This window comes from Salvelinus fontinalis, chromosome 15 (genome assembly GCF_029448725.1).
Source record: "Salvelinus fontinalis isolate EN_2023a chromosome 15, ASM2944872v1, whole genome shotgun sequence".
Lineage (NCBI taxonomy): Eukaryota > Metazoa > Chordata > Actinopteri > Salmoniformes > Salmonidae > Salvelinus > Salvelinus fontinalis.
In genome coordinates, this window is record NC_074679.1 from 47,035,308 (window position 1) to 47,062,550 (window position 27,243).

The 27,243-nt window shown below is 42.6% G+C and overlaps 2 protein-coding genes across 6 annotated transcripts in view; one reads left to right on the plus strand and one right to left on the minus strand.

Annotated features, from left to right (window-relative positions):
- On the plus strand, positions 1 to 12,858 carry tmem62 (transmembrane protein 62). Its single transcript, XM_055864020.1, has 14 exons — positions 1 to 492; positions 893 to 1,004; positions 1,141 to 1,278; positions 2,111 to 2,156; positions 2,970 to 3,111; positions 3,358 to 3,482; positions 3,887 to 4,009; positions 4,210 to 4,365; positions 6,331 to 6,490; positions 6,675 to 6,788; positions 7,018 to 7,102; positions 7,340 to 7,444; positions 7,715 to 7,833; positions 8,084 to 12,858. The coding sequence occupies exons 1-14, from the start codon at positions 289 to 291 to the stop codon at positions 8,402 to 8,404; spliced, it is 1,950 nt and encodes a 649-aa protein (XP_055719995.1). The 5' UTR covers positions 1 to 288; the 3' UTR covers positions 8,405 to 12,858.
- The window catches only part of ptgr2 (prostaglandin reductase 2), a 24,644-nt gene continuing 7,471 nt past the window's right edge, over positions 10,071 to 27,243 (minus strand). The window contains exons 1-10 of one of the 5 annotated variants that reach the window (XM_055864022.1): positions 19,019 to 19,351; positions 16,308 to 16,426; positions 15,838 to 16,029; positions 13,688 to 13,858; positions 13,239 to 13,448; positions 11,476 to 11,597; positions 11,177 to 11,264; positions 10,917 to 10,948; positions 10,351 to 10,390; positions 10,071 to 10,255 (exon numbers count right to left, since the gene is read on the minus strand). In XM_055864022.1, coding sequence (XP_055719997.1) covers positions 10,375 to 10,390; positions 10,917 to 10,948; positions 11,177 to 11,264; positions 11,476 to 11,597; positions 13,239 to 13,448; positions 13,688 to 13,858; positions 15,838 to 16,029; positions 16,308 to 16,426; positions 19,019 to 19,241 — 1,173 coding nt within the window. In that variant the 5' untranslated portion in view covers positions 19,242 to 19,351 and the 3' untranslated portion in view covers positions 10,071 to 10,255; positions 10,351 to 10,374. Of the gene's footprint in view, positions 10,256 to 10,350; positions 10,391 to 10,916; positions 10,949 to 11,176; positions 11,265 to 11,475; positions 11,598 to 13,238; positions 13,449 to 13,687; positions 13,869 to 15,837; positions 16,030 to 16,307; positions 16,427 to 19,018; positions 19,353 to 19,942; positions 20,050 to 27,243 lie in introns of those variants that run through there. The other 4 variants (XM_055864023.1, XM_055864021.1, XM_055864024.1 and 1 more) reach the window with 4 other exon arrangements.

The window sequence follows — 27,243 nt, forward strand, 5'->3', positions numbered from 1 at the left end:
ATCCGCGCAGGGATTTGTGGGAGTGAGTCATATAGCGATGACGTTGCCATGCACAGCCGGTCAGTATGGTATTTCCTTTTAGCTAGCTTTTTCAAAACAATCTGAGAGGACAATGTTCCGTGTGTAGCTCGATCTGGCTAGGATCGCAAATGGAAATCGAACGGTCGGAATGGCCAGCGGCTCAATGTAGTTAGTAGCTGATATAGCTAGCATAGTCTAGTGTGTGTTGATGTTGCTCTCGCCAGTATTCTGCCCAGTAGATTCCCACCGCTCTTTCGTCACTACAGGATGCTCAAGCTGTTCGGAGCGCTAGTTCTTGTGGGACTAGCGCTGGCGTGCTTAGCTTCCTGGGTGCTGGAGAGCTATGACACCTCTTGGCACCCCAAACGGAATGTTCGGCAGTTCAACGCCGGGGATGGAGAGGAAGCTAGTAGGACATGTCTACCTCCGTATCCCGGCGGCAAATTGGATAACATATTCTGGTTCGTGCAGGTGAGTGGATCCAGCTGCTAAGTCGATTTGCTAGCTAATTGCTAACAGGCTAACTTAGTGTTGTGACTGTCCGTGTCAATTGTCACTATCAATTGTCAGGGTGACAGCTGTTAGCAAGTAAGTAGCCCAATGGGTAGTAGTGGTCATGTAAAAATCTCAACTGAATGGGGTCACAGTCCAGTTTCCTTTTTGGGTGCTGTGCTGTCATCCATGGACAAAGTTGGCACCAGCCAGCCATCAGGTTTTAAACTTTGAACCCAGTTGTAGCTAGCTAGGTAATAAGTAATGTATTTGTTGACTAGAGGAGGGGATGTACCAAGTGGAATATCTTGTCAAAACGAGCTAGATGATGCCCTAGTTTGTGCTTTTAACCCCAGAATTATGTCCTGTACCCGTACAGGTGTCTGACATTCATATCAGTCGATTCCATGACAAAAAACGAATTTCAGACTTTGAGAAGTTCTGCACTGATACCGTTGAAGTGATCCAACCTGCTCTCGTGCTCGCAACAGGTACGTCGGTCATTGCTTCTTGCTCATTAGTTTTGTAGGAGCCCCCAAACATTACAGCTTTCTGCACTATCATAAAAGCAGCCATGAACCTGAAGTGAGTTATTTCCCTCTAAGTCCCTATCTGTCCACCTAACAGGAGACCTGACAGATGCGAAGACCAAGAGCAAGGTGGGCTCCCTGCAGCATGAGGTGGAGTGGCAGGCCTATCACGACATCCTGAAGAGGTCTCGGGTGCTGGAGCGCACCAAATGGATTGACATCCGCGGAAACCATGGTGACTATTAGAATATACCTCCTCTAATATTCTCTTACACATCATGATTTCTAGAATCCCCCCCCCAAAATCGTGAAGATCCTATGAACAGGGTTGATAGATTGGTATGGAATTGGGTCGTAAATGTCTAGAAATCTGCAAAGCCAGTCAGTTGAATTGGACTTGGAAGGGTTGGAAGGGTTTTTTGGTTGCCCCCATAGGAGAACCCTTTTTGGTTACAGGTAAAATCCTTTTTGGTTCCATATAGAACCCTCTGTGGAAAGGGTTTTTACATTGAACCCAAAATGATTCTACTTAAAACCAGAATTGTTCTACCTGGAACCAAAAAGGGTTCTTCAAAGGGTTATCCTATGGGGAGAGCTGAAGAACCCTTTTAGGTTCTAGATAGCACCTTGTTTTCTAAGAGTGTAGAATATGTAAAGGATCCCCACACACCTACAGATATGTGCATTCTTTGTGAATTTTACCTCAAAGCTGAGCAGCCAGTCCCTTCACTGCTTAATGGCCCTCCATTGATATTGAATTACAAATGCTATTGGAGTTGAAACAAGAAATCTCCTACAGCCCGACTGTCCACTACAACCTATTGTTAAAGACGCTTCAAATAACCTTTCTCCGGTTGACATTAGTTCAGTACAGAATAGATCGTAACAGCAGGACATCTAGGCTATGTGAGTTCCTGTGGTTACTGGTAAGGATAGATGTTAATCAACAGGATGAGGGAATTAATAACAAGGCTAGATACCTTTGCCAGAAGATGGTATGTTTTCATTATGTTTTGCAAGGTCTCTCTTACTGAGCTACATTTCTGTTTTTATTATGTCTCTGACAGATGCCTTCAATATTATTTCCTTGGATAGTGTCAACAACTACTACAGGTCAGTGTTCACTCTTGCCTGCTATATCCGGAATAAGTGTTGTTTTCATGTGTCAAAGACATACAGCAGAGGCCCTTCAAACTCATCTCTGGACCTCGAAGCCAGTTCCACTGAGCTTTTTCATTGTTCCCCTCTACTCAGTGACTGATTTAGACCTGGGACACCAGGTGGGTGCAATTAATTATCAGGTAGAACAGAAAACCAGCAGGTTCCGGACCTCGTAGGGTAAGGGTTGAGTACCCCTGCAATATGACAAGTGTCACTGTGATTCATGTTCAGAGGATCCTACTAGTTATATGACTAGCTTTCTAGCAACCAGCTCTCTTAGCCACCAGTGTAGCTAGTGTGAGTGAGTTGCCTCTCTGCGTTCGCTTGTCTGTGTAACATGAGCACTAGACTTATTAACATTGATTCTAGCTATCTAAAGCCAAATATACAATTTACAAGCTGATTCAAATGATCAAAGCTTGATGATTAGTTGATTATTGGAATCAGCTGTGTAGTACTAGGGCAAAAACCAAAACGTGCACCCCTTGGGGTCCCGAGGACCGAGTTTGAGAGACCCTGCTCCACCGTATTTTAAGACAGTTTGTAGCTAGCTCATTCTCTTTTTGAAACAGTCTCTCAAAATATGACATCTGTCTCGTGTCTGTATGGTAATTGTTGAGGTTTGTTCCTTGTCCGTTTTAAATAAATAGGTTCTCCGCTTCTCCATCATAAAACAGAGCAGAGGTGTTGAGAGCAACATGCACACCACACTGTATGCAGTCACGAACTCGGCCACACAATAATGATGCCTGTTTTTATTCCCAGGAAGTACTCAGCCAATCAGAAAGTTGGCTCCTTCCACTATGTCCACAAGACTCCCTTCGGCAACTACTCCTTCATCTGTGCTGATGCAACCATCACCCCCGGACCCAAGCGGCCGTACAACTTCTTTGGCATTCTCAACCAGGTACAGTATGCCCCCAACCAGCTTAACACCAGCCTGGTCCCAGATCTGTTTGGCATTACAACAACAATATGAGTTGGCTATACAATACAACAAAAACTGATCTGGGACCAGGCTAGCGCAACACAGCTAAATACTTTTCCACCCTACTCTATTCCTACTCTGTCATTAATTTAAACATAAGACTGAGACATTAGTCTATTTGCGTAATAATTGTTTTATGTCCTTATGCAACACCATGCATTACAGACTCAGATGGACCTGTTGGCATCCTTCAGGACTGAGAGCCACAGCAGCAACCAGACCATCTGGTTTGGCCACTACACCACTTCAACGGTCATCTCCCCCTTTCCAGGGGTGAGAGGCGTGATGAGGTAACACACGTGTGTGTGTGAGATGAGGAAACAAAATAATGTTTGTGTGTTTCTATAAGTCTGTCTTCATGTTAGTCTGCCTCTCTAATTTAAACACCCTCGAAACAGGTTTTGGATAATTAACTAGTATACTGTTTTTGTTGTTATAACAGTTCTGACATAGGTCAAGGTATAGTTATAACATAGTTAATAGCATAGTGGAAATGGTAAAATAAGGTTCCGGAAAGGCCATTCGATTATATTTATTGCCAACGCTTTTCGGAACAAGCTCCTTCAAAGCACTATTGCAACACAGTGTCAGAACGTGATACATACTCAATAGCACAGTTATTGAATCCAGTTAGTTGAGATTTTTGTATCATATACATCTGTGATGTAATTGTTACCTATGCGTGTGTGTGTAGCTCGGCTGTAGCGTACCTGTGTGGTCACCTACACACTCTGGGCGGCCTGATGCCTGTACTACACAGCAGACACCCCGAGGGCACCCTGGAACTGGAGCTAGCTGACTGGATGGACAATCGCAGGTAAATCTGTAGATGCATCATACTTTTTACACACTCGCTCACTCACTCCGGCTCAAACATACGCGTACACCTTTATTTGTGGTCTGTTTAAATTGTGCTACAAATAAAGTTTATACACATACACAACACTGATATTCCTTTTCTCTCTTTTTCCTCGGGTCATTCTGTCCCTCTCTCTCTCTTTCTTCCCCGCTCTTCAGGTACAGAGTGCTGGCGTTTGACCACGACCTGCTGAGTTTCATGGACCTGAAGTTTCAGCAGTGGCCTGCAGTACTCATCACCAATCCCAAGGAGGCGCAGTACCTCCATCCTGGAGTGGAGCCACTGGGGAGAATACAGAGCTCTACCCACATCAGGTGTCCCCTCTGTGTGTGTGTTCTCCTCAACCCTAAACCCCATGCCATGACCTCTAACCTACACCACCATACAGAATCACCATCACCCACTCTGCCTTTTTACACACATATACCATCTATCTCTCTATTCCATAAAACGATCACCCTTTTCACACTACTCAGCCGAACTGGTTACACATCCACCACAGTTGCTGGAACTGTGCTGGACAGGGTAATATGGAACCAGTACAGTTTGGGTCAGCACAATAGTGTGAAAAGGTTCTTTATCACCTACAGTTGAAGTTGGAAGTTTCGATACACTTAGGTTGGAGTCATTAAAACTCGTTTTTCAACCACTCCACAAATTTCTTGTTAACAAACTATGGTTTTGGCAAGTCGGTTAGGACATCTACTTTGTGCATAACACAAGTCATTTTTCCAATAATTGTTTACAGACAGATTATTTCACTGTATCACAATTCCAGTGGGTCAGGAGTGTATATACACTAAGTTGACTGCCTTTAAATAGCTTGGAAAATTCCAGAAAATGATGTCATGGCTTTAGAAGCTTCTGATAGGCTAATTGACATAATTTGAGTCAATTGAAGGTGTACCTGTGGATGTATTTCAAGGTCTACCTTCAAACTCCGTGCCTCTTTGCTTGACATCATGGGAAAATCAAAAGAAATCAGCCAAGACCTCAGAAGAAAAATTGTAGACCTCCACAAGTCTGGTTCATCCTTGGGAGAAATTTCCAAACGCCTGAAGGTACCATGTTCCATGTACAACCATGTACAAACAATATTATGCAAGTATAAACACCATGGGACCACGCAGCCGTTATACCGCTCAGGAAGGAGACGCGTTCTGTCTCCTAGCGATGAACGTACTTTGGTGTGAAAAGTGCAAATCACTCCCAGAACAACAGCAAAGGATCTTGTGAAGATGCTGGAGGAAACAGGTACAAAAGTATCAATATCCACAGAGTCCTATATTGACATAACCCGAAAGTACGCTCTGCAAGGAAGAAGCCACTGCTCCAAAACCACCATAAAAAAAGCCAGACTATGGTTTGCAACTGCACATGGGGACAAAGGTCATACTTTTTGGAGAAATGTCCTCTGGTCTGATGAAACAAAAATAGAACTGTTTGGCTATAATGACCATTGTTATGTTTGAAGGAAAAAGGGGGAAGCTTGCAAGCCGAAGAACACCATCTCGACCGTGAAGCACTTCACAAAATAGATGGCATCATGAGAAAGGAAAATGATGTGGCTATATTGAAGCAACATCTCTAGACATCAGTCAGGAAGTTAAAGCTTGGTCACAAATGGGTCTTCCAAATGGACAATGACCCCAAGCATACTTTCAAAGTTGTGGCAAAATGGCTTAAGGACAACAAAGTCAAGGTATTGAAGTGGCTATCACAAATCCCTGACCTCAGTCCTATAGAAAATTTGTAAGCAGAACTGAAAAAGCGTGTGTGAGGAAGGAGGCCTACAAACCTGACTCAGTTACACCAGCTCTGTCAGGAGGAATGGGCCAAAATTCACCCAACTTACTCTGGGAAGCTTGTGGAAGGCTACCTGACACGTTAGACAAAAGTTCAACAATTTAAAGGCAATGCTACCAAATACTAATTGAGTGTATGTAAACTTCTGACCCACTGGGAATGTGGTGAAAGAAATAAAAGCTGAAATAAATCATTCTCTCTACTATTATTCTGACATTTCACATTCTTAAAATAGTGGTGATCCTAACTGACCTAAAACAGGACATTTTTATTAGGATTAAATGTCAGGAATTGTGAAAAACTGAGTTTTTAAATGTATTTGGCTAAGGTACATGTAAACTTCTGACTTCCTTTATCTCCATACCACAAAGTTTGAACAATGTTTAATTTTGTCTCACCTGTCTCTGCAGATGTGTGTGATAATCTTCCCCCATCATCCTGTATTCTAACCCTGGTCTCTCCGGTCCCCTCAGGATCCTGGCCTTCTCTGATGCCCCGGTCACAGCAGTTCACGTCAGCGTGGACGGGGTGGAGATGGGTGAAGGCCGATCTGCTGGAGGTCCTCTGTATGTGGTGCCATGGGAACCCTCGCTCTACCTCACTGGGCTGCACACTGTCACTGTCAAAGTGAAGGTAGCACAACACCTGTTACCTCGTATCTTCTATTATATAGACGTTCTAAGAGGTTGTCAAATGTTTTAAATAGTAGTTCAAAAGTTATCCAATGTTTCCTCAGGTAGCTGCCAGATGTTTTGTTACTAGTTCAGGCGATGTGATGTGGCCTCTCTTATTCTGTGTGTGTGCGTGTTTGTGTTAGGACGCGGTGGGGCGGTCGACTTTCCGAGAACAGCTCTTCACCCTGGAAGAGGACCTCTCCCCCAGCTTTGGTTTCTTCCAGTCCTTCATCCTGCTCACTGACCACTACATCCTGGTAAGTAGACAAAGAAGAATACTGGAATTTTCCTGTCAGACTTGAGATTCGAATGGGCGACCTTCCAGTTGACCTTCCACCCGCCTTTCTCACTGTACGTTACTTGCTGACCCAACCTCAATAGCAAAAAGGGTCTTCCGACATTTAACCATCATGTCTTCACCAGGTGTGACTGGCTGTGCTCTGTGGGTTATAGACCTACTGTATAAACGGTCCTGTCTGTCCACAGGCCCGGGTAGCCTTTGTCGCAGGGATGCTGCTGAATATTGGAGTGCTGGTGGCGTTCAGGTTCATGCCTGTGCCCTCTGTCAGAGGTGAGATCCGCCAGACACTCCCGTCACATCAACCATGGTAGTATCAAGCTGGTTGTTACCTGTGTGAAAATTGCCATAGTTATTGTTCTCAGCCATCCTATACAGTGAATACAATTCTAGGATTTTTGCATATATCATTACACACATAACCTCATGTTGATAAATACATGTATTGTCTGTAACAACTCTTTTCGCCGATGTAGTTTTCAATCTTACCTGTTTTCCTGTGTCTCCCAGTGTCTTCAAGTATGTTCTCTTGCGCCTGTCTGTCCCTGCACCTGGTCAGTAAAGCAGACACTTTCTACTACTCTCTTCTGCTCTTCAACCTCTGCACTGCCTTAGGTGAGTTTCCTACTGGGTCCAGAGGACAACCATCCGTTAAACTCCGTCTCTTCACCCTGTCAGCCGGTCTCAACTTGCTCCCTACCCCTTGCCTGTGTCCCCTCAATGTTTATAGAGCTGTAAAAGGTGTGAGCCTGTAATCCTTTTACTTTGATTATACCTATCCAGACCCTTCACATCCTCAAACATCTTAGGGTTAGGGCCAAGGGGAAATACGGCAATTAGCACTGACTGTGTGTGTCCGTCTACTCACCCTCTGTCTCTCTGCAGGTCCCTGGTTCATAGGAGAGTTGATTGATGGTCACAGTGGGGCTTGCTTTGCCTTCGGAGTGGTTATCGACGGACACTTCCTCGAGGGAAGTCTCACTTATGTTGTTGGGGTTGTGCAGGTGAGGAGGCTGGTATTTAGTCAGGATCATTATGAGATGATATCGAGAGATACGGCGGTCATACATGCTCATGACGGGTCTTAGTGCATTGTAACTGCATTATAATACATCATGCCTGGTGGCTTTTAGTAAAGTACTACCAGATGTATAAAAAAGGGGGAGACTTTAAGGCAGTGGTCCTTTTTCCCTTAAAAATGATTACCTGTAGTTGACAAACTCTTATCTGTTTCTTCCCTCCATTTCCCAACAGCTGCTCTTCTTCAACATGCCTCTCACCTGTTACCTGTGCTGGAGCCTTCACCTGCGTAGTCGTGGTAACTCCTTCCGCTCACACTTCTTGCGTCCGGGCTATCGGTGGAAGACTCTGGGGGTGCATACGGCCATGTTGCTGCTGCTAGCCTGGCAGGGATACTCTTGTTACTTCCTGCTGGAGACATATGGACCTCTGGCCTTCTTCCTGTCCCCAGTCCGCACGTGGGCAGTAGGGATCGCCCTGCTATTGGTCTACCGCGCCTGGAAGGGCCCCGCCCCCTGTCTCCGTGACGACAGCAAGACAACCACTTTATCTTGACTTTCTACTGGGGGATTCTCTTAGTTATGGCAAACTACATTGGCTCTACTTTTCTATCCCATATTTCAGACTACTCTTTTGGGCAAAGTTGTTTCTCACTTTCCCCTCATGATCCTATTTCCCACATTTTTAAACAGTTTAAAAGTAGTTGTTTCATATGCATGTTAGTGTATTGCATGTGTAGACAACACCCCTATACACAGTCAGCGCTATGAAGGTGTTGGTACTGTGAAGTCACTAGTTTAGTGTACATATATTGTGGATAGAATTGATTGTTTAGCCAATATGACTGCTGTTCCTCAGAAAGCTGATGTAGACATTGAAGTCTCTCGCCGCTGTGGTAAAACGTATGTATTATTTGCCCACTTGAGGCTTGATTTGTAGCAGTTATTCAATTCAAAGTGCTGCCTCGGCCAACTGCCACACATCACTGCCAAAGGATACATAATCAGTCCTGCTCTGGCAAGTTTTGTATTTGGTTATTGCAAACTAGCTATATATTTTACACAGGTATAGCAGACCAATCACCCACCTGAGGTAGTTCATTTTTATTTTGAGCTCTGAGAATCTGGCTTAAGATATCAGCTGTTTCTCAGGAATGGGAGGCCTTGAACCAAAAACAGACTGATGACCCATTTATATATTCAACTAGCTCAGTGGTGAATCTGTCCACTTAAAGCGTGATAAATGTTAAATAATAGCATGGGTGTAATGACCTGAGATTGTGCTGGTTTTATTTTGTATTGTGATTATTCTCTATTGAGAAGTTGATTTGGGCAGCTTTGTTATGTATAGAACCCATATATTTTGGGGCGCTCGACTTAGACTGAAGCTCCACAATTTTGAGCTAATATTCTTTAAGAGGAACAGGAGCTCAAGCAGGAGAAATGTTGAGGTGCCAGTACTCTGCTCCGGTGAGCTCCTGCCCACAAGCACTACTCTGGACTATCAGGTTTGGGGTCCAATTTCAACATTGGAATGACAAATGACTGATCGTGGTGTCCACACCAAGGGTTGAAGTGTCTCTTTACCATTATGGTCACGTCCCATTGACCTTATTTCCCCTGGAATGGGATCTTCAGTCAAGGAGTTGTGGTTCTCCTTTATAGAATGTGTCAGTTGGTATTGGTCCTATGCATCAGGGGTCATTAGAGCATCTCACAAGTTGCCTAATGCTGATTAAAGGTTATGACTTGATTGTCCAGAGCTGTACTTTTTTTAATTCATGGTCAGCTTTAACACCAGAATGTGAAGGGTTGGCTGGCTCAGTTTCTCCAGCACTTCCTCCAAGCTAGGTAGGTAGCCTGGGTGCCAGTCTGTCTGATTTAGCCAACTCCTTGTCAGGCCAAACATTACAATTCCATAAGGACTTTGCATGAGAGCAGAACTAAACTGGCACCTGGGCAGAGCATTACCACTACTTTGAAATGTTTGCTGTACTGTTACTCTCATAAAATAGATTGTGGCATGTGTCAAATCAGAGCCATTTTCAAATTGAAATGAAGTTCAAATTTTATTAATGGTTTATAGTGCTGTGAAAGTTTAGTCAAATGGAATCAGATCTAAGGCATCCTTGAAATCTTTGCAATTTGGCATGTCAATAATTAGACACAGATTGGTTAAGTATTTTACAACAGTTACAAGTAAAGAGACATGCACTACAGTGTAACTACAAATAATTTTATTCAGTACATCCAGTTGTCAGTATAGAAATCAAAGGCAGGAAGTAGTATGTAAAAAAACTTGTGATTCCAGTAGCTTCTGATGGTGCCACCAGGGATTTGAATCAATCTGATATTTTAATGACCTGTTTACCAATGTTTCCTCCTTTCATCATGGAGCAAAAGGCCACTGCAAAAATAAAGTAAAGTCCAATTGTCAGGTTTGTATTAAATTGATTAAGATGATCGATTAAGTGCAACTACACAATTACCAGTGACACTTACCTCCCATATTCTCAATGCCATTTACTACCGTCTCCAACACCTGAAGGGAGAATGGAGGGACAAAAATCATACAGTGCAAAAAAAGATAAGGTACTCAGATATGGGCCTCTCGCGCGAGGGGGTGATCAAGCTGAGGGGGAAGGTTTTGAGTAACTACTTCTGGCAACATGGCACCACTTTGTTAACCATGTCAAATACAAAAGATTTGAGCACCAGTCATCTGTGCAGTTGGTCCTTGTGGGTCATAATTTGAGAGAAAAATCCACAGGAAAGTAATTTACCCAACTTTTTAAGAGCGCCTGTAGGTATATGGTTCTGTCGGCTTGATTCTCGATGCCGTCACACGTAAACCACACTACGTAAACAATAGCTGAATGTAACCGAACATTGCTGACCGAGGCACATTTCCTGTCAATCAGCTGGAAGCGCTGGAGTCGTACTGCGCCTCACCCGAGGTGTATTCATGAATCGGATTCCGTTGCGAAACGTTTAATCTGTTGCGAAAATACAAAAACGACGAAGAATAAAAAGACAAGCGTTCTGAAAGTCGTTTTAATAACACTTACCTTTGGATAATTTGTCTCAAATTTCCACCCACCTAAGGACGAAATCAGCAGACAAAAGGTAGAGCAAGTTCAAACTAAGTTTTTGCAACATTCTGGCCACTGACTTTGGTATTCAATCAGTTTGGTGTTGAAAGCCCCAAGTAACAGCACCATGTTGGTAGAAGTTGTGTTATGTGCAGAACCTCCCTCGCGAGAGAAGTCTACTCTAAAAAGATTTGAACTTCCAAGTATACAAAACATCAAGATAAACTTTGCCTTGCCTTGATCTGCCCCTCTTTAACCCACTGACTGAGCTGGATTATGCCGGCTTCGTGTTTCTCCATGTAGTTCAGCACCATAAACCGCTCCCTGGTGGGATAGAGTACAGCTTTCTAACACAAATGCAAACTGGGCACACTAGCAGCTCAGGCATCTCAAACATGTTAGAACTGTTCACAGATTAATAACATATTTTGTAATAAACTTTACAAATGACTATTAAGTATACCATAATCATGTAAAAGTACTACTGAAACTCCAAATGGTCCTTCAGTTATCAGAGAGACAGACCGTTGAGTACCTGGTGATGTTTTTACTTTGCAGTGCCTCCTGAGTCTCGTCACAGAGAGGTGGTGGGTAGGGCACGTCCTTGTTGTACTGGGAGATCTGTCCACAGAGGATCACATGACCATCATTGTTCATCTGGAGATGAATGAAGGGAAGAGGGGGAGGGATGTGTGTCAGTCACTATCAGGGTGGACAGAGCAAAAATGCTGCAGGCCCCCCCAACCCTCTCCAAGCCCCCCAACTTTTCATTTGTTTTAACAGTAAACACCTGATTAAATTAGTCAAAGGCTTGATGATTAGTTGACTAATTGAGTCAGGTGTGAGGAGAGGGTTGGGAATTAAGGTGTTTATGGTCATTCTTGCAGGAACGTGTGGTGTGAGCCGTTGTCTTTACATTGTACCACTCAGATGATGTACGTGTCCCACAGTACCTTCGGAAGTACCGGTAGTGTAGGAGACATCTTAGAGATCCTAATCTATATCCGTCTCCTTACACAAGTATCTCTCCTGGACCTAGTTTGTCGGCAAAGTAGTGTAGATTAGCCCTTAAGCCTTGCTTACATTGGCAGTTTGAAGTGACTGAAATTATTTGTTGCATACCCTACTGAAATGCATTCTTTCCTGCAGTCTGAACAGACAAAAATGGACACTGGGTAGGATATTTCAGACCACTTTCGTAGGTGACTTGAAGTCAGAAACAAATCAGATTCCCGGCCATGTGAATTGTCAAATCTGATTTGCCCTGTGGTTTTAAATGTTTTTTTGGCATCTTGTTGCTTGCTAGATATTCTGTTGAGATGAACATGTGGTAGCCAACTAGCATATTGTTTACAAGCAAATTAGTAAATGTCCTAGAAAGCTAGACAGCTAACATTACCTAGCTAGTTGAGTGCTGTGGCTAGCCCAAAAGGACAAGGATAATCTTATCTTTTGAGGCTTTAAAAATAAAATAAAAAGTGTTCTTACACTATGATTTTGAAACTGCAACGCAACTGGAAAATGTCCACGGCAGGCACTGTTATGGGATTTGTGTTTAATGACTAAAATATGTATACATTTGACTTAGATGTTACTGTATAAATGAAACTTATTATAATCATAATGCTGAGTGTAATATGTTCCTTATTAAAAAGAATGGAGTTATCTTCAGACAGGCTGGAATGCTGTGTTCCTTACAGGACATTCTGTCTCTACCCAGGGAGGGGAAAGACCTTGTGTTGGTTGCAGATAGTTTAACAGGTGGCAGACAGTAATGAGGCTGTGAACTGAATTGCCATTGTATTCTAGAGGATGGACATTAAAACCCATGACGTCATCTTTATTATATAACCTGATGTAAATTGTACTATGATTCAGTACTCTCGAGAATAAACGCTATTGATTGATTGATTTTTAAGACTGGTTTCTGTCCATTTAATGCTGATAATTATCTTTAAAAAATTCTTATTTATGGGCAGAGGGTTTTAATTGAATTGGTTGATAAACAGGAATTAAAATTCCTTTAACACACTGTCGTCACAATCTTGCTACATAACTTCCGAGTGACGGAAACAGGAGCACCAATCATCCTGCACACAGCTGTTGTTACTCTGACAACTAGTGTAGCCATTTCAGCAAATGACTGCTGTCTGAACACACAAATCGAGTACTATATAGTTAGAGAACATTGAAAAGAAGGCTAGGTCAATAACGCAATTTCGACAAATGCAGGTAGAACCTTACAATCCCAATCTCCTGTCGGCGTAAAGATGCCTAAAGAGAGTAAGACCTGCTTACCTGTGCTATTACAGCATCGCTTATGGGCCCTCCCACATTGTCAAAGTAGACATCCACTCCATTAGGACAACTCTCCTTTAGTGCTGTGGCTACGTCCCCCTGACGGTAGTTGACTGCTGCAGAGAACCCCAGATCCTCCACAAGGACTCTGCACTTCTCGTCAGACCCACAGATCCCCACCACCCTGGTACAACCTTCCACACGGCCAATCTGGGGAGCAGGAGGAACACAGAGAAACCCCGGTAGTCTTAAATTCATCTCTTCTGTCCCATCTCCTCACCTCTTCCTCGTAAAAACGCATTGATGGAAAATGTCAGAGGGACCTTGGAACTCAAGTGTTTGGGGCAAGTATAGAGAATGTGAGGATAGACAATTGACAACCACTGTATTCACAAAAAGACCATACTATGTTTAACTAGATCAGGTTACGGTAACATGCTTGTGGTTACCTGCCCAGCTATAGATCCACAAGCCCCTGCAGCGCCACTGACCACCATGGTCTGATTTGCTCCTTCGGTCACATGACCCTTCTCTCTAACACCCAATAGTGCAGTGAGGCCAGGCATGCCAACTGCACCCAGGAAGTAGGATATGTGTCCATCAACCAGCTGTGGCTCAACCTGTAGAAAACTTAGATAATTTTAGAAAAAAAAAGTCCAAGAACATAGCTATACTGTACAGGCTCCTTCCTATATTTTATATAGACACGATTTCAGCAACTACGGTGGATCTGCTTATCTCAGTAGTATGAAAAAAGCACTAGACCAATATACTTTAGCAATAACACCCTTGGGGGGGGGGGGGGGGGGGGGGTCCAGTTGAAGTTTACAAATACATTTAAACTCAGTTTCACAATTCCTGACATTTACATCAGAAAAAAAATCCCTGTCTTAGGTCAGTTAGGAACACCACTTTATTTTAATGTAAAATGTCAGAATAATAGTAGAGATAATGATATCTGCTTTTAATTCTTTCAACACATTCCCAGTGGGTCAGAAGTTTAAATACTAATTGAGTGTACTTGGTAGCATTGCCATTAAATTGTTTAATTTGGGTCAAACGTGTCAGGTAGCCTTACAAGTTTAACACAATAAGTTGGGTGAATTTTGGCCCATTCCTCCTGACAGAGCTGGTGTAACTGAGTCAGGTTTGTAGGCCTCCTTGCTCGCACAAGCTTTAACAGTTCTGCTCACAAATTCTCAATGGGATTGAGGTCAGGGCTTTGTGATGGCCACTCCAATACCTTGACTTAGTTGTCCTTAAGCCATTTTGCCACAACTTTGGAAGTATGCTTGGGGTCATTGTCCATTTGGAAGACCCATTTTCGACCAAGCTTTAACTTCCTGACTGGCGTCTTGAGACGTTGCTCCAATATATCCACATGCCATCTAATTTGTGAAGTGCACCAGTCCCCCCTGCAGCAAAGCACCCCCACAACATGATGCTGCCACCCCTGTGCTTCACGGTCGAGATGGTGTTCTTTGGCTTGCAAGCCTCCCCCTTTTACCTCGAAACATAATTGCCATTATGGCCAAACAGTTCTATTTTTGTTTCATCAGACAAGAGGACATTTCTCCAAAAAGTACAATCTTAGTCCACATGTGGCTTCTTCCTTGCTGAGCGGCCTTTCAGGTTATGTTGATATAGGACTTGTTTTACTGTGGATATAGATATTTGTACCCGTTTCCTCCAGCATCTTCACAAGGTCCTTTGCTGTTCTGGGATTGATTTGCACTTTCCGCACCAAAATACGTTAATCTCTAGGAGACAGAAAGAATCTCCTTCCTGAGCGGTATGACGGCTGCGTGGTCCCATGGTGTTTACTTGCGTACTTTGTTTGTACAGATGAACGTGGTATCTTAAGGCATTTGGAAATTGCTCCCAAGGATGAACCAGACTTGGAGGTCTACAATTATTTTCCTGAAGTCTTGGCTGATTTCTTTTGACTTTCCCATTATGTCAAGCAAAGAGGCACTGAGTTTGAAGGTAGGCCTTGAAATACAGCCACACCTCCAATTGACTCAAATGTCAATTAGCCTATCAGAAGCTTCTAAAGTCATGACATTTTCTGGAATATTCCACGCGATTTAAAGGCAGTCAACTTAGTGTATATAAACTTGACCCACTGGAATTGTGATAGTGAATTATAAGTGAAATAATCTGTCTAAACAATTGTTAGAAAAATTACTTGTGTCATGCACAAAGTAGATGTCCTAACCGACTTGCCAAAACCATAGTTTGTTAAAGAAATTTGTTGAGTGGTTGAAAAACAAGTTAATGACTCCAACCTAAGTGTATGTAAACTTCAACTGTATATGGCCAATATACCACAGCTAAGGGCTATTCTTAAGACAACACGGAGTGCCTAGATACAGCCCTTAGCCGTGGTATATTGGCCATATACACCACAAACTCCGAGGTGGCTTATTGCTATTATAAACTGGTTAATTAGAGCAGTAAAAAAAGAAAAAAGAAAAATCATACCTGTGGTATACGGTCTGATATACCACAGCTGTCAGCAAATCAGCATTCAGGGCTCGAACCACCCAGGTTCTAATGTAGGATAGATAAACTGGTGGATATGATAAACTAAGCCTACCTTCTGTAAGAGCTTTTCATCCATCAAACATTGTGTCTGCCAGTGCCAGTTGAACGAGGTGACCACGTCATCCACAGAGAGGCTATCGCAGCGGCTTAACTCAACCACCCCGATGCCGCCACCGTCCACGCACTCCGACAGCCCCCATGGAGCCAGGTACTCAGCACCTGTGTCTTCGTTCATGCGACATCGCTACAAGAGACGAATACGGAATGTCATTATGAACAGTGTATTTGTTTAGGGTGCCTTAACTATAACTTACTTGGCACTTGTGACAGTTAAAATGTATGTTTGTATGCCTATAATTGCATTTCATGCAGGTGTTAACCATGCCCACATCTTTACATAGCCTATATAATAGCAAACTTATCATAGGTCACTAATGGTCCCATTTTGTTTATTTCATGCACATTTGATATAGTCAGCAAAGTGCAGACAAATTTCAGCTTTTCTTTCCAGCCATGCATCACCATGTAAGGGTCAACAGACAGGAAGAGAGTCCGGACAAGGACTTGTCCTTCTTTCAGAAAAGGTCCTACAATCGCCTCTTCCACATGGAAATGACCAGGGACTGGCTCTCCATCAGTCCCTGTAAAACACAAACATAGAAGAGCCAATTGGCCTACTTATGTGGTTGTGCAGTCCAGTTTGTACATTACACTTAATGAGTACACTAAAAGGCACTATATTGGGTTATGGTCACATGGATGGAGCATAGGCACGCCAGAAATATTTAAAGAAATGAGATCGGCTAATGACTGGAGAAATGTATAACAACTCTACCAGCATACTGTCGACCAATTGCGTTCACGTCGGTGCGTCACAAGCTAATAGTCACGAATCCCTTATTAGAAAGTCAGGGTATGGTGGTGCTTTTAAGATAACTCGGAAATTCAGAGTTAAAATGTGCGTTTTTTTGCGTAGAGCTGCTCATTGGTTGATTCCGATATTTTCCAAGCGGAACACTCGGAGCTCATCTTGCTACTTCATGCCTAATTTACGCCTTGAAGGAGTACACTTGGATTTGAATCGAGAACGAAAATGATCTCTAGTGTCCCAGAACAGAAACGTTCTTTTAATCTTGAGAACCAGTTAACAATGTTTTAGTAACAAAAATATCCCTAATCTCTAGTATGACATATATAAATGATTCGGTGAAGTTATAATTGCTAGTAATAGTTTAAATACATTCCAATTCACGTCATGATATTCAGCGTTTACAGCCAATCCCCCATATCTAACGCTCTCTCGCTCTGCCCACCCGTGAAATTTCAGTGGCATTTTGCGCCTTCACTTAGTTGACCAATCAACTCTTACCAGTTCAACAGCAAGCGGCTCTAATTGGGGGAGCTAATAAATTAACCGAATGTAATAATGATGTTGAGGTAACAGGTTAAATTTATGAAAATGAGCCGTTACTTTTTTTGTTACGAACTGGTTCACAACTTCATTTTCTGGTCAGAACACCGGAACAAAACAAAAAACCCAGTGAGTTCTGCTCGGGACGGAGCAATTGGAAAATAATTTAGGTTCCAACCCCTGGCCATAACTGACTTTTTGGAGGTTAGGATCATTTATGCAGCAGGTTATGATAAATTAGGTTAAGGTTAGGAGAAGGGTTAAGGTTCGCTAAAGGGCTAAACTTCTAGACGAGACTCGATTATGCAAATGTTGACGTCACTGACATTACCGGCATCCCTTCTAGACATGACCTGCGCACTTTTTGTCCCAGAATACATTGTGTGGTCCCACGCAGACAATTGGCGTTAATACGAATCCAAGTTCCCAATCTCCTCATTTTCTAAAAAATATTTCTGGGCACACAGGTGACCCCGGAAGTGAGGATGCACAGGTAATGGAGTTTTTAAACCCTTTATTCCTTAAGAGTCCATTGACACACCAGTACATCAATCTAAGTATCAAAAAAATCCACATCAAAATCTGGCAGCATGGGCTGCATCTCAATCTATATCAAAATCTGGCAGCATGGGCTGCATCTCAATCCACATCCGCCTATATCAACCTTCAGCATCTGCGGTGGAAGGTGGCCGAGCTACAGTGGTGTTTGTCAGACCAGGACATCCCGAAAACGTCTGTAGCATCCGAGCGGTTTGGCCTACAAACTGTTATGACCATTCTGGAAAGTGTCACGAACGCGATGGTGCTCTCAGTTTCGCTCTACGACCCCCACAAGTGTCACAGGACTCATCTGAAGGTAACCATACAAAACAAAAGGAAGTATGGAGTAAGTTTTATGCCAAAAAAAAGGGGGGGTTAAAAGTACAAACTAATTTCCTGAATTCTCTTATTGGGGTGGCAGGTAGCCTAGTGTTAGAGCGTTGGGCCAGCAACCAAAAGATTGTCAACTAAGGGATTTGATCCAGCAAAGTAAAAATCTGTCCTTCTGCCCCTGAACAAAGCAGTTAGGACCCCTTTTTTTAGGACCCCTTTAGGTATAAATTAATCTTTAACTAGGCAAGTCAGTTAAGAACATCCTTATTTACAACGCCGGCCCACTGGGCGAACAACGCCGGCCCACTGGGCGAACAACGCCGGCCCACTGGGCGAACAACGCCGGCCCACTGGGCGAACAACGCCGGCCCACTGGGCGAACAGTGGGTTCCCCAGTAGGCCGACATTGTAAATAAGAATGTTCTTAACTGACTTGCCTAGTTAAAGATTAATTTATACCTAAAGGGGTCCTAAAATCCTAAAGCAAATAGCTAATTCATCCATGGTAAGATCTTAAAACAATTCCATATGCTAGTTTAGTCCCCCTCACTTTTTCCTTAACATTTATTTTTTGGCTGTCTTTTTACCTTCTATGGGCTATAGTAGTAAAGCCCCTACACCCTTAAACTGAGGTTATTTGTCACATGCGCTGAAAACAAGTGTAGATTAACATGAAATGCTTTAAACATAAAATATCCCAAAAATACAGTTGATTTATATATATTTTTAACTAGGCAAGTCAGTTTAAGAACAAATTCTAAATTACAACTGATTTGTTCAGGGGCAGAACGACAGAGTTTTACCATGTCAGCTCCGGGATTCGATCCAGCAATCTTTCGGTTACTGGCCCAACGCTCTAACCACTAGACTAGAGCACAATTGGTCAGGAGGCCTGTGAAACCGCAGCCATTCCGTCTAACGCCATTAAATAATATTTGATAGTGCTTACCGTGCTCACCTCGCATTGGAATTTCGCGCTTACGTAGCAAAAAGGCAGGCAGATGACTATAATGACATTGTTGTGTCTGAAACCGCAGTGAGCAAGAACAATTAGCAAGATATTTGACCGGATGTATAAATGTCAGTTCAAGTGGTGATGAGGAACCCAACTGGCCGACAGTAGGAGAAGGATTTTGGCCAACATTCTGCATATTCTCCCATTGATTAAACATTTGAGCTCCATACAGTTCTGTTTCCAAAATATCATTCTAAAAATTGCGTTGTTCAGGAACGCAAGGGCGAATTGAGATATTGCACAGGCACTTCAGAGTAGGTGTTCCCTAACGGAAATATGCAAATAGAACGCGCCAATAGGATCTCACTACCTCGTACTTGGCTCTGCCCACCTTGCTTTTTCTGCCCACTATGATTAATTTGACGACTCAATATCGCCATCTGCTTGCGTTTGGACTAGCACCTATGCTAATTACATCTATCTGTATGTAAATATTGCAGTGTTTTTATCTTTACAGCTAATAAAATGGGCAAGGGACCCAACCAAATATGTCCGTTTGGAAACCGGTTTGTTTTGTACGCGTTTATTTGCAATCCTACCCTTACAAGAGTTGCAGTCAGGAACTTTTGACGAAGTTATGCTGCATTCACGTGCTAGTTGGAACGAGGACAATTTCGACATACTAACTGCTTGAATGCGGCACGTGTATAACTACAACAAGATAGCAAATTGTACATTTGAGTTTAGTTCCGACTTGAGCGTGAATGCTGCATTAGTCGTAACGCCAGTAATGCGATGCTAATCATTTACCAGTCGCTTCAAAAAGTTAACTATCGCCATTCATACACTTGCTATGGTACAATGACCGCTATATGAGAATTATAAAATGTATCACATAGCGGAGAAGTCGACACATACCAGGTCGGGAGTTAAGCACCACTCTCTGCACAAGCAACATATTCTCTCGTCAAAATGGCAGAAGTAAACGTTGTTTTTATTTTAAGTCTTTCTTCTTCTATGAGGTTTAATGGCGGTTGGCATCCAATAAATGTTGCATCACCGCCACCTACTAGACTGGAGTGTAACTCCCTTATACTGAGCTTAATTTTTTCCCCAAAAAAATCAACAACAAAAAAATGTTTTACTAAAAATACCCTACCATCTAATAATACACTCACACAAAAACAAAAAAAATGATCATACTCCACTATACCTCTCTGCAGCTGCCACCACAACCTCTATTTTCTGCGACTTACAGTACAGTTGATAACCATTACTATAAATGCCAAAAATCAAATCTTACTGAAACATATATCACTTGTTGGTGTTTCCCTCTGTACTGGTACAGATCTACTACTCACACCACTCCTCTCAGGATCCCTCACCCTTGACCCATCTTCCTTTATTTTCTTCCTCAGCATATGCCTCAGCATATGACAACTTCTACACTACTCTAACCCTGGAAACCTCAACCTGCCTCTCGCGCACGGGACATTTCTCATCCGAGGCCCCATAGGCACCCCATGTAATCAGCACGTACCACCACTTTCCCCAATGCTACACGTTCCTCTGTCTCATGCTTCATTTAAGTCCATTCAATTTTGTGTTTATGCTGCAAATGGCTTGGGAAGCAGACAAGAATAGCTAAGTACTTTCGGGTCACGGATTTTGGAAATCCTTCAGAATATGAGTCCCGTCCTGTATACTTTGTAAATTAGTAATTACGATGAAAGTAATGGAGAATGTGCACAATTATCAATATATTAGCGATATAATGTTCACTAGTTATCATACAAAGAATAATTAAAAGTATTCTAGGCGATATTATGTTTTTTTGCCTAAAGATCAACAATGTTTTTTGGTGTATACCCTATAATTTATTTCACTGTACAACATTTTCTTTCTGTTGTGTTGCAATAAAAGGGGGGTCCACTCAACTCAGGAGCACTTCTAGTTAAAGAGTGGCCAAGAGTGTCCATATTGGACATACATACATAATTCCCAGTACATTGTGTCACGGTAAAAGACGGGCCCATTCTACTCAGGAGAACTTCTAGTTTCCAAATCCACAAAGTTTTCACCCAGAGAAGCGTCAGTGCTCATTTTGCAGACCTTAAATAGTGGCCTATCAGCTGAAATGCAGTATGTTTTTATATTGGACATAACATTACATATTTCACAGTGCAAAATGATTTTGAACACAAAACTAGGTCATATAAAGGGTTGCAGGACATCTACTGTGGTCAAACAGCTTCATGTAGGGTGCCTGGAGACTATACAGTACAAATATAGCACTGTACAGGAAAAACAATTGATTGTTTGTGTCCATAAAACCAGGGTTCAGTCTGCACTTTTGTTCTGTCGCTTTAACTGTTTACTGACTGACTAATTACAAAACAATAAATTAACTATTTTAGCTTACTCTTTGTTTGCTTCCAGTTTGAAATAAAACACCATTCTATACTAGTCTTGCACTCTTGGCTTGCCCTATATTGGAGGTGACAAATTCTGACTATTAGCAGGTGATTAGGTGAGAAGCTAACTGCTTAAGTGAAACACTGGAAATAATGTGAGTTTGTCAAATTTCTGCCCTGCTAGAGCTGCCTCTGTCAACTGTAAGTGCTGTTACTGTGAAGTGGAAACATCTAGAAGCAACAACGGTTCAGCCGCAAAGTGGTAGGCTACTCAAGATCACAGAACGGGACCGCCGATTGCTGAAGCGCGTAGTGCGTAAAAATCTTCTGTCCTCAGTTGCAACACTCAGTACAGAGTTCCAAACTGCCTGTTGAAGCAACGTCAGTACAAGACCTGTTCGTCAGGAGCTTCATGAAGTGGGTTTCCATAGCCGAGCAGCCGCACACAAGCCTAAGATCACCATGCGCAATGCCAAGCGTTGGCTGGAGTTGGACTCCATTGGACTCTGGAGCAGTGGAAACACATCACGCCTCACCATCTTACAGTCCGACGTATGAATCTTGGTTTGGCGGATGCCAGGAAAAAGCTACCTGCCCCAATGCATAGTGTCAACTGTAAAGTTTGGTGGAGGTGGAATAAAGGCCTGTGGATGTTTTTCATGGTTCGGGCTAGGCCCCTTAGTTCCAGTAAAGGGACATCTTAATGCTATAACATACTTTGACATTTTAGACAATTCTATGCTTCCAACTTTGTGACAACAGTTTGGGGAAGGCCCTTTCCTGTTTCAGAATGGCAATGCCCCTGCGCAAGGTCCAGATAGAAATGGTTTGTCTAGATTGGTGTGGAAGAACTTGACTGGCCTGCAAAGGTGTCGGATTGACCTCAACCCCATCGGACACCTTTGGGATGAATTGGAACGCCGACTGCAAGCCAGGTCTAATCCCCCAACATCAGTGCCCGACCTCACTAATGCTGCTGTCCCTGCATCAATGTTCCAACATCTAGTGGAAAGCCTTCCCAGAAGAGTGGAGACTGTTATAGCAGCAAAGGGGGGGACCAACTCCATATTAATGCCCCTGACTACTGTAGCTGGAAATAGCAGATTTTTAATGGTATATTTACATAGGCGTACAGAGGCCCATTATCAACAACCATCACTCCTGTGTTCCAATGGCACGTTGTGTTAGCTAATCCAAGTTTATCATTTTAAAAGGCTAATTGATCATTAGAAAACCCTTTTTAAATTATGTTAGCACAGCTGAAAACTGTTGTTCTGATTTAAAGAAGCAATAAAACTGGCCTTCTTTATACTAGTTGAGTATCTGGAGCATTAGCATTTGTGGGTTTTGATTACCGGGCAATCATATCTCCCCTGGAACCGGGCAAACTGTCTCTAACCAGAAAAGAAAGAGGAGTGGGAGGCCCTGGTGCACAACTGAGCAAGAGGACAAGTACATTAGAGTGTCTAGTTTGAGAAACAGATGCCTCACAAGTCCTCAACTCGCAGCTTCATTAAATAGTACCTGCAAAACACCAGTCTCAACGTCAACAGTGAAGAGGCTGTGCTAACATAATTGCAAAAGGGTTTTCTAATGATCAATTTGCTTTTTAAAATGATTAACTTGGATTAGCTAACACAATGTGCCATTAACAATGTCTACTCTGTATTTCTGCTCAATTTGATGTTATTTTAATGGACAAAAAATTAGCTTTTCTTTCAAAAACAAGGACATTTCTAAGTGACCCCAAACTTATAAACGGTAGTGTACTTTTGGTGTCCAATATGAAAAACGGATTGGATCTAGGCTGATAGGCCACTCGTTAAGGGCTGCAGAATGAGCAGTGACATTCCTCTGGGTGGAAACTCTGTGGATTTAGAAAGAACGGACTCCGCTTTTACTGCGACTCAATGTAGGCTACAGGAAATTGTGTTACACTGCAATACAGTGCCTTCAGAAAGTATTCACACCACATTACTTTTCCCACTTTTTGTTGTGTTACAGCCTGAATTTAAAATGTATTCAATTTAGATTTTGTGTCATTGGCCTACTCACAACATCCCATAATGTAAAAGTGGAATTATGTTTTGAGACTTTTTTGGTTGCACTAATTGCACTGTCTATATAACCTGGTTCAAGCATTAATAACATTATCTTGAAGAAGCACAGTTATGCCAAAACGTTGGTGGTTTACCCAATAAATTACTGGGAGCTTGTATATTTATTTATTTCACCTTTATTTAAACAGGTAGGCAAGTTGAGAACAAGTTCTCATTTACAATTGCGACCTGGCCAAGATAAAGCAAAGCAGTTCGACACATACAACATCGCAGAGTTACACATGGAGTTAAACAAACATACAGTCAATAATAAAGTAGAAAAATAAGTCTATATACAATGTGAGCAAATGAGGTGAGATAAGGGAGGTTAAGGCAAAAAAAGGCCATGGTGGCGAAGTAAATACAATATAGCTGTCACGCCGTGACCTTAGAGAGCCTTTTTATGTCTCTATTTGGTTTGGTCAGGGTGTGATTTGGGGTGGGCATTCTATGTTTTGTTTTTCTATGATTTTGTATTTCTATGTTTTGGCCTGGTATGGTTCTCAATCAGGGACAGCTGTCTATCGTTGTCTCTGACTGGGAACCATACTTAGGTAGCCCTTTTCCCTCCTTTCTTTGTGGGAAGTTAACTTTGTTTGTGGCACTTAGCCTTAAGCTTCACGGATGTTTTGGATTGTTTATTGGTTTGTCGGCGTCATCACCACCTAATAAAAGGAATATGTACGCTCATCACTCTGCGCTTTGGTCTACTTCTTACGACGGCCGTGACAATAGCAAGTAAAACACTGGAATGGTAGATTTGCAGTGGAAGAATGTGCAAAGTAGAAATAGAAATAATGGGGTGCAAAGGAGCTAAATAAATAAATACAGTAGGGGATGAGGTAGTTGTTTGGGCTAAATTATAGATGGGCTATGTACAGGTGCAGTAATCTGTGAGCTGCTCTGACAGCTGGTGTTTAAAGCTAGTGAGGGAGATAAGTGTTTCCAGTTTCAGAGATTTTTATAGTTTGATCCAGTCATTGGCAGCAGAGAACTGGAAGGAGAGGCGGCCAAAGGAGGAATTGGTTTTGGGGGTGACCATAGAGATATACCTGCTGGAGCGCGTGTTACAGGTGGGTGCTGCTATGGTGACCAGCGAGCTGAGATAAGGGGGACTTTACCTAGCAGGGTCTTGTAGATGACCTGGAGCCAGTGGGTTTGGCAACGAGTATGAAGCGAGGGCCAGCCAACGAGAGCGTACAGGTCTCCGTGGTGGGTATATATGGGGCTTTGGTGACAAAACGGATGGCACTGTTATAGACTGCATCCAATTTATTGAGTAGGGTATTGGAGACTATTTTGTAAATGACATGGTCAGTTTTAGAGGGTATGTTTGGCAGCATGAGTGAAGTTTGTTGCGAAATAGGAAGCCCATTCTAGATTTAACTTTGGATTGGAGATGTTTGATATGAGTCTGGAAGGAGAGTTTACAGTCTAACCAGACACCTAGGTATTTGTAGTTGTCCACATATTCTAAGTCAGAACCGTCCAGAGTAGTGATGCTGGACGGGCGGGCAGGTGCAGGCAGTGATCGGTTGAATAGCATGCGTTTAGTTTTACTTGTATTTAAGAGCAGTTGGAGGCCACGAAAGGAGAGTTGTATGGCATTGAAGCTCGTCTGGAGGGTTGAAGATCGTCTGGCCCTTCCAAAGAAGGGCCAGAAGTATACAGAATGGTGTCGTCTGCGTAGAGTTGGATCAGACTCACCAGCAGCAAGAGCGACATCATTGATGTATACAGAGAAGAGACTCTCTTTATTTATTTGTATAGCCTTTAGAAATATTTACAAATGAATTACAATTGAAAAGATGAAATGTCTTGAGAAAATAAGTATTAAACCCCTTTGTTATGGCATGCATAAATAAGATCAGGAGTAAAGAAATAATTTTTTAATGACTACCTCATCTCTATTTTAGGCCATAACTGAACCAATAACTGCAAAGAAATGTACTTTATATCCTGAATACTAAGCATTATGTTTGGGGCAAATCCTACACAACACTATCAGAACTCAGGATAAGACCCAGATGCAGACAGCTAGAGTCACAGATGTTTATTGACCCAAACAGGGGGCAGGCAAAAGACAGGTCAAAGGCAGGCAGATGTCCGTAATCCAGGGCAGAGTCAATAAGGTACAGAACAGCAGGCAGGGTCGGAGTCAGGACAGGCAGAGGTTTGTAAACGGGTCAGAGTCAGACAGGTACAGAACGGGGTCAGGGCAGGCAGAATGGTCAGAACCGGGGAACTAGGAAACAGAACTTGAGAAAACAGGGAGATGGGAAAACATGCTGGTAAGACCTGACAAGACGACACAAACTGGCAACAGACAAACAGAGAACACAGGTATAAATACACTGGGGATAATGAGGAAGATGGGTGACACCTGTAGGGGGGTGGAGACAAGCACAAAGATAGGTGAAACAGATGAGGGTGTGACAAACACATCACTGAGTACCACTTGTCATATTTTTAAGCATGGTGGTGGCTGCATCATGTTATGGGTATGCTTGGACTAGGGAGTTTTTTAGGATAAAAATCAATGGAATAGAGCTAAGCACAGGGAAAATCTGGGTCAGAATGCTTTCCAACAGACACTGGGAGACACATTCACCTTTCTGCAGGACAATAACCTAAAACACAAGGCCATATTTACACTGGAGTTGCTAACCAAGATGACATTGAATGTTCCTGAGTGGCCTAGTTACAGTTTTGACTTAAATAAGCTTGAAAATCTATGGCAAGACTTGAAAATGTCTGTCTAGCGATGATCAACAAACAACTTGACAGAGCTTGAAGAATATTAAAAGGAATAATGTGCAAATATTATACAATCCATGTGTGCAAAGATCTTAGAGACTTGCACAGTAAGACTCACAGCCATAATCGCTGCCAAAGGTGATTCTAACATGTGAATACTTATGTAAATTAGATATTTCATTTTCAATAAATGTGCATGTCTAAAAACTTGTTTTCACTTTGTCATTATACGGTATTGTGTGGAGTTGGGTGAGAAAAAAGTATATTTAATCCTTTTTGAATTCAGGCTGTAACACAACAAAATGAGGAATAGGTCAAGAGGTCAAGGGGCGCTCCCGTGATATGCAACTTTTCAGGGAGGTTAGGAACCAAAATACACAGGCATTTAGGAAAGCAAAGGCTAGCTTTTTCAAACTTAAATTTTCATCCTGTAGCACAAACTCCAAAAAGTTCTGGGACACTGTGAAGTCCATGGAGAATAAGAACACCTCCTCCCAGCTGCCCACTGCACTGAGGCTAGGAAACACTGTCACCACCGATAAATCCATGATAATTGAGAATTTCAATAAGCATTTTTCTACGGCTGGCCATGCTTTCCACCTGGCTACCCCTACCCCAGTCAACAGCCCTGCACCCCCCACAGCAACTTGCCCAAGCCTCCCCATTTCTCTTTCGCCCGAATCCAGATAGCTGGTGTTCTGAAAGAGCTGCAAAATCTGGACCCCTACAAATCTGGACCCTCTCTTTCTAAAATTATCTGCCAAAATTGATGCAACCCCTGTTACTACCCTGTTCAACCTCTCTTTTGTATCGTCTGAGATCCCCAAAGATTGGAAAGCTGCCACGGTCATCCCCCTCTTCAAAGGGGGAGACACTCTAGACCCAAATTGCTACAGACCTATATCTATCCTACCCTGCCTTTCTAAGGTCTTCGAAAGCCAAGTTAACA

Bases quoted from the DNA above. Each gene is read 5' to 3' on its own strand.
- tmem62 (XM_055864020.1), top strand. From the start codon at position 289: ATGCTCAAGCTGTTCGGAGCGCTAGTTCTTGTGGGACTAGCGCTGGCG. The intron at 493-892 runs GTGAGTGGATCC...GTACCCGTACAG, and splicing joins ACATATTCTGGTTCGTGCAG to GTGTCTGACATTCATATCAG. The intron at 3,112-3,357 runs GTACAGTATGCC...CATGCATTACAG, and splicing joins TCTTTGGCATTCTCAACCAG to ACTCAGATGGACCTGTTGGC.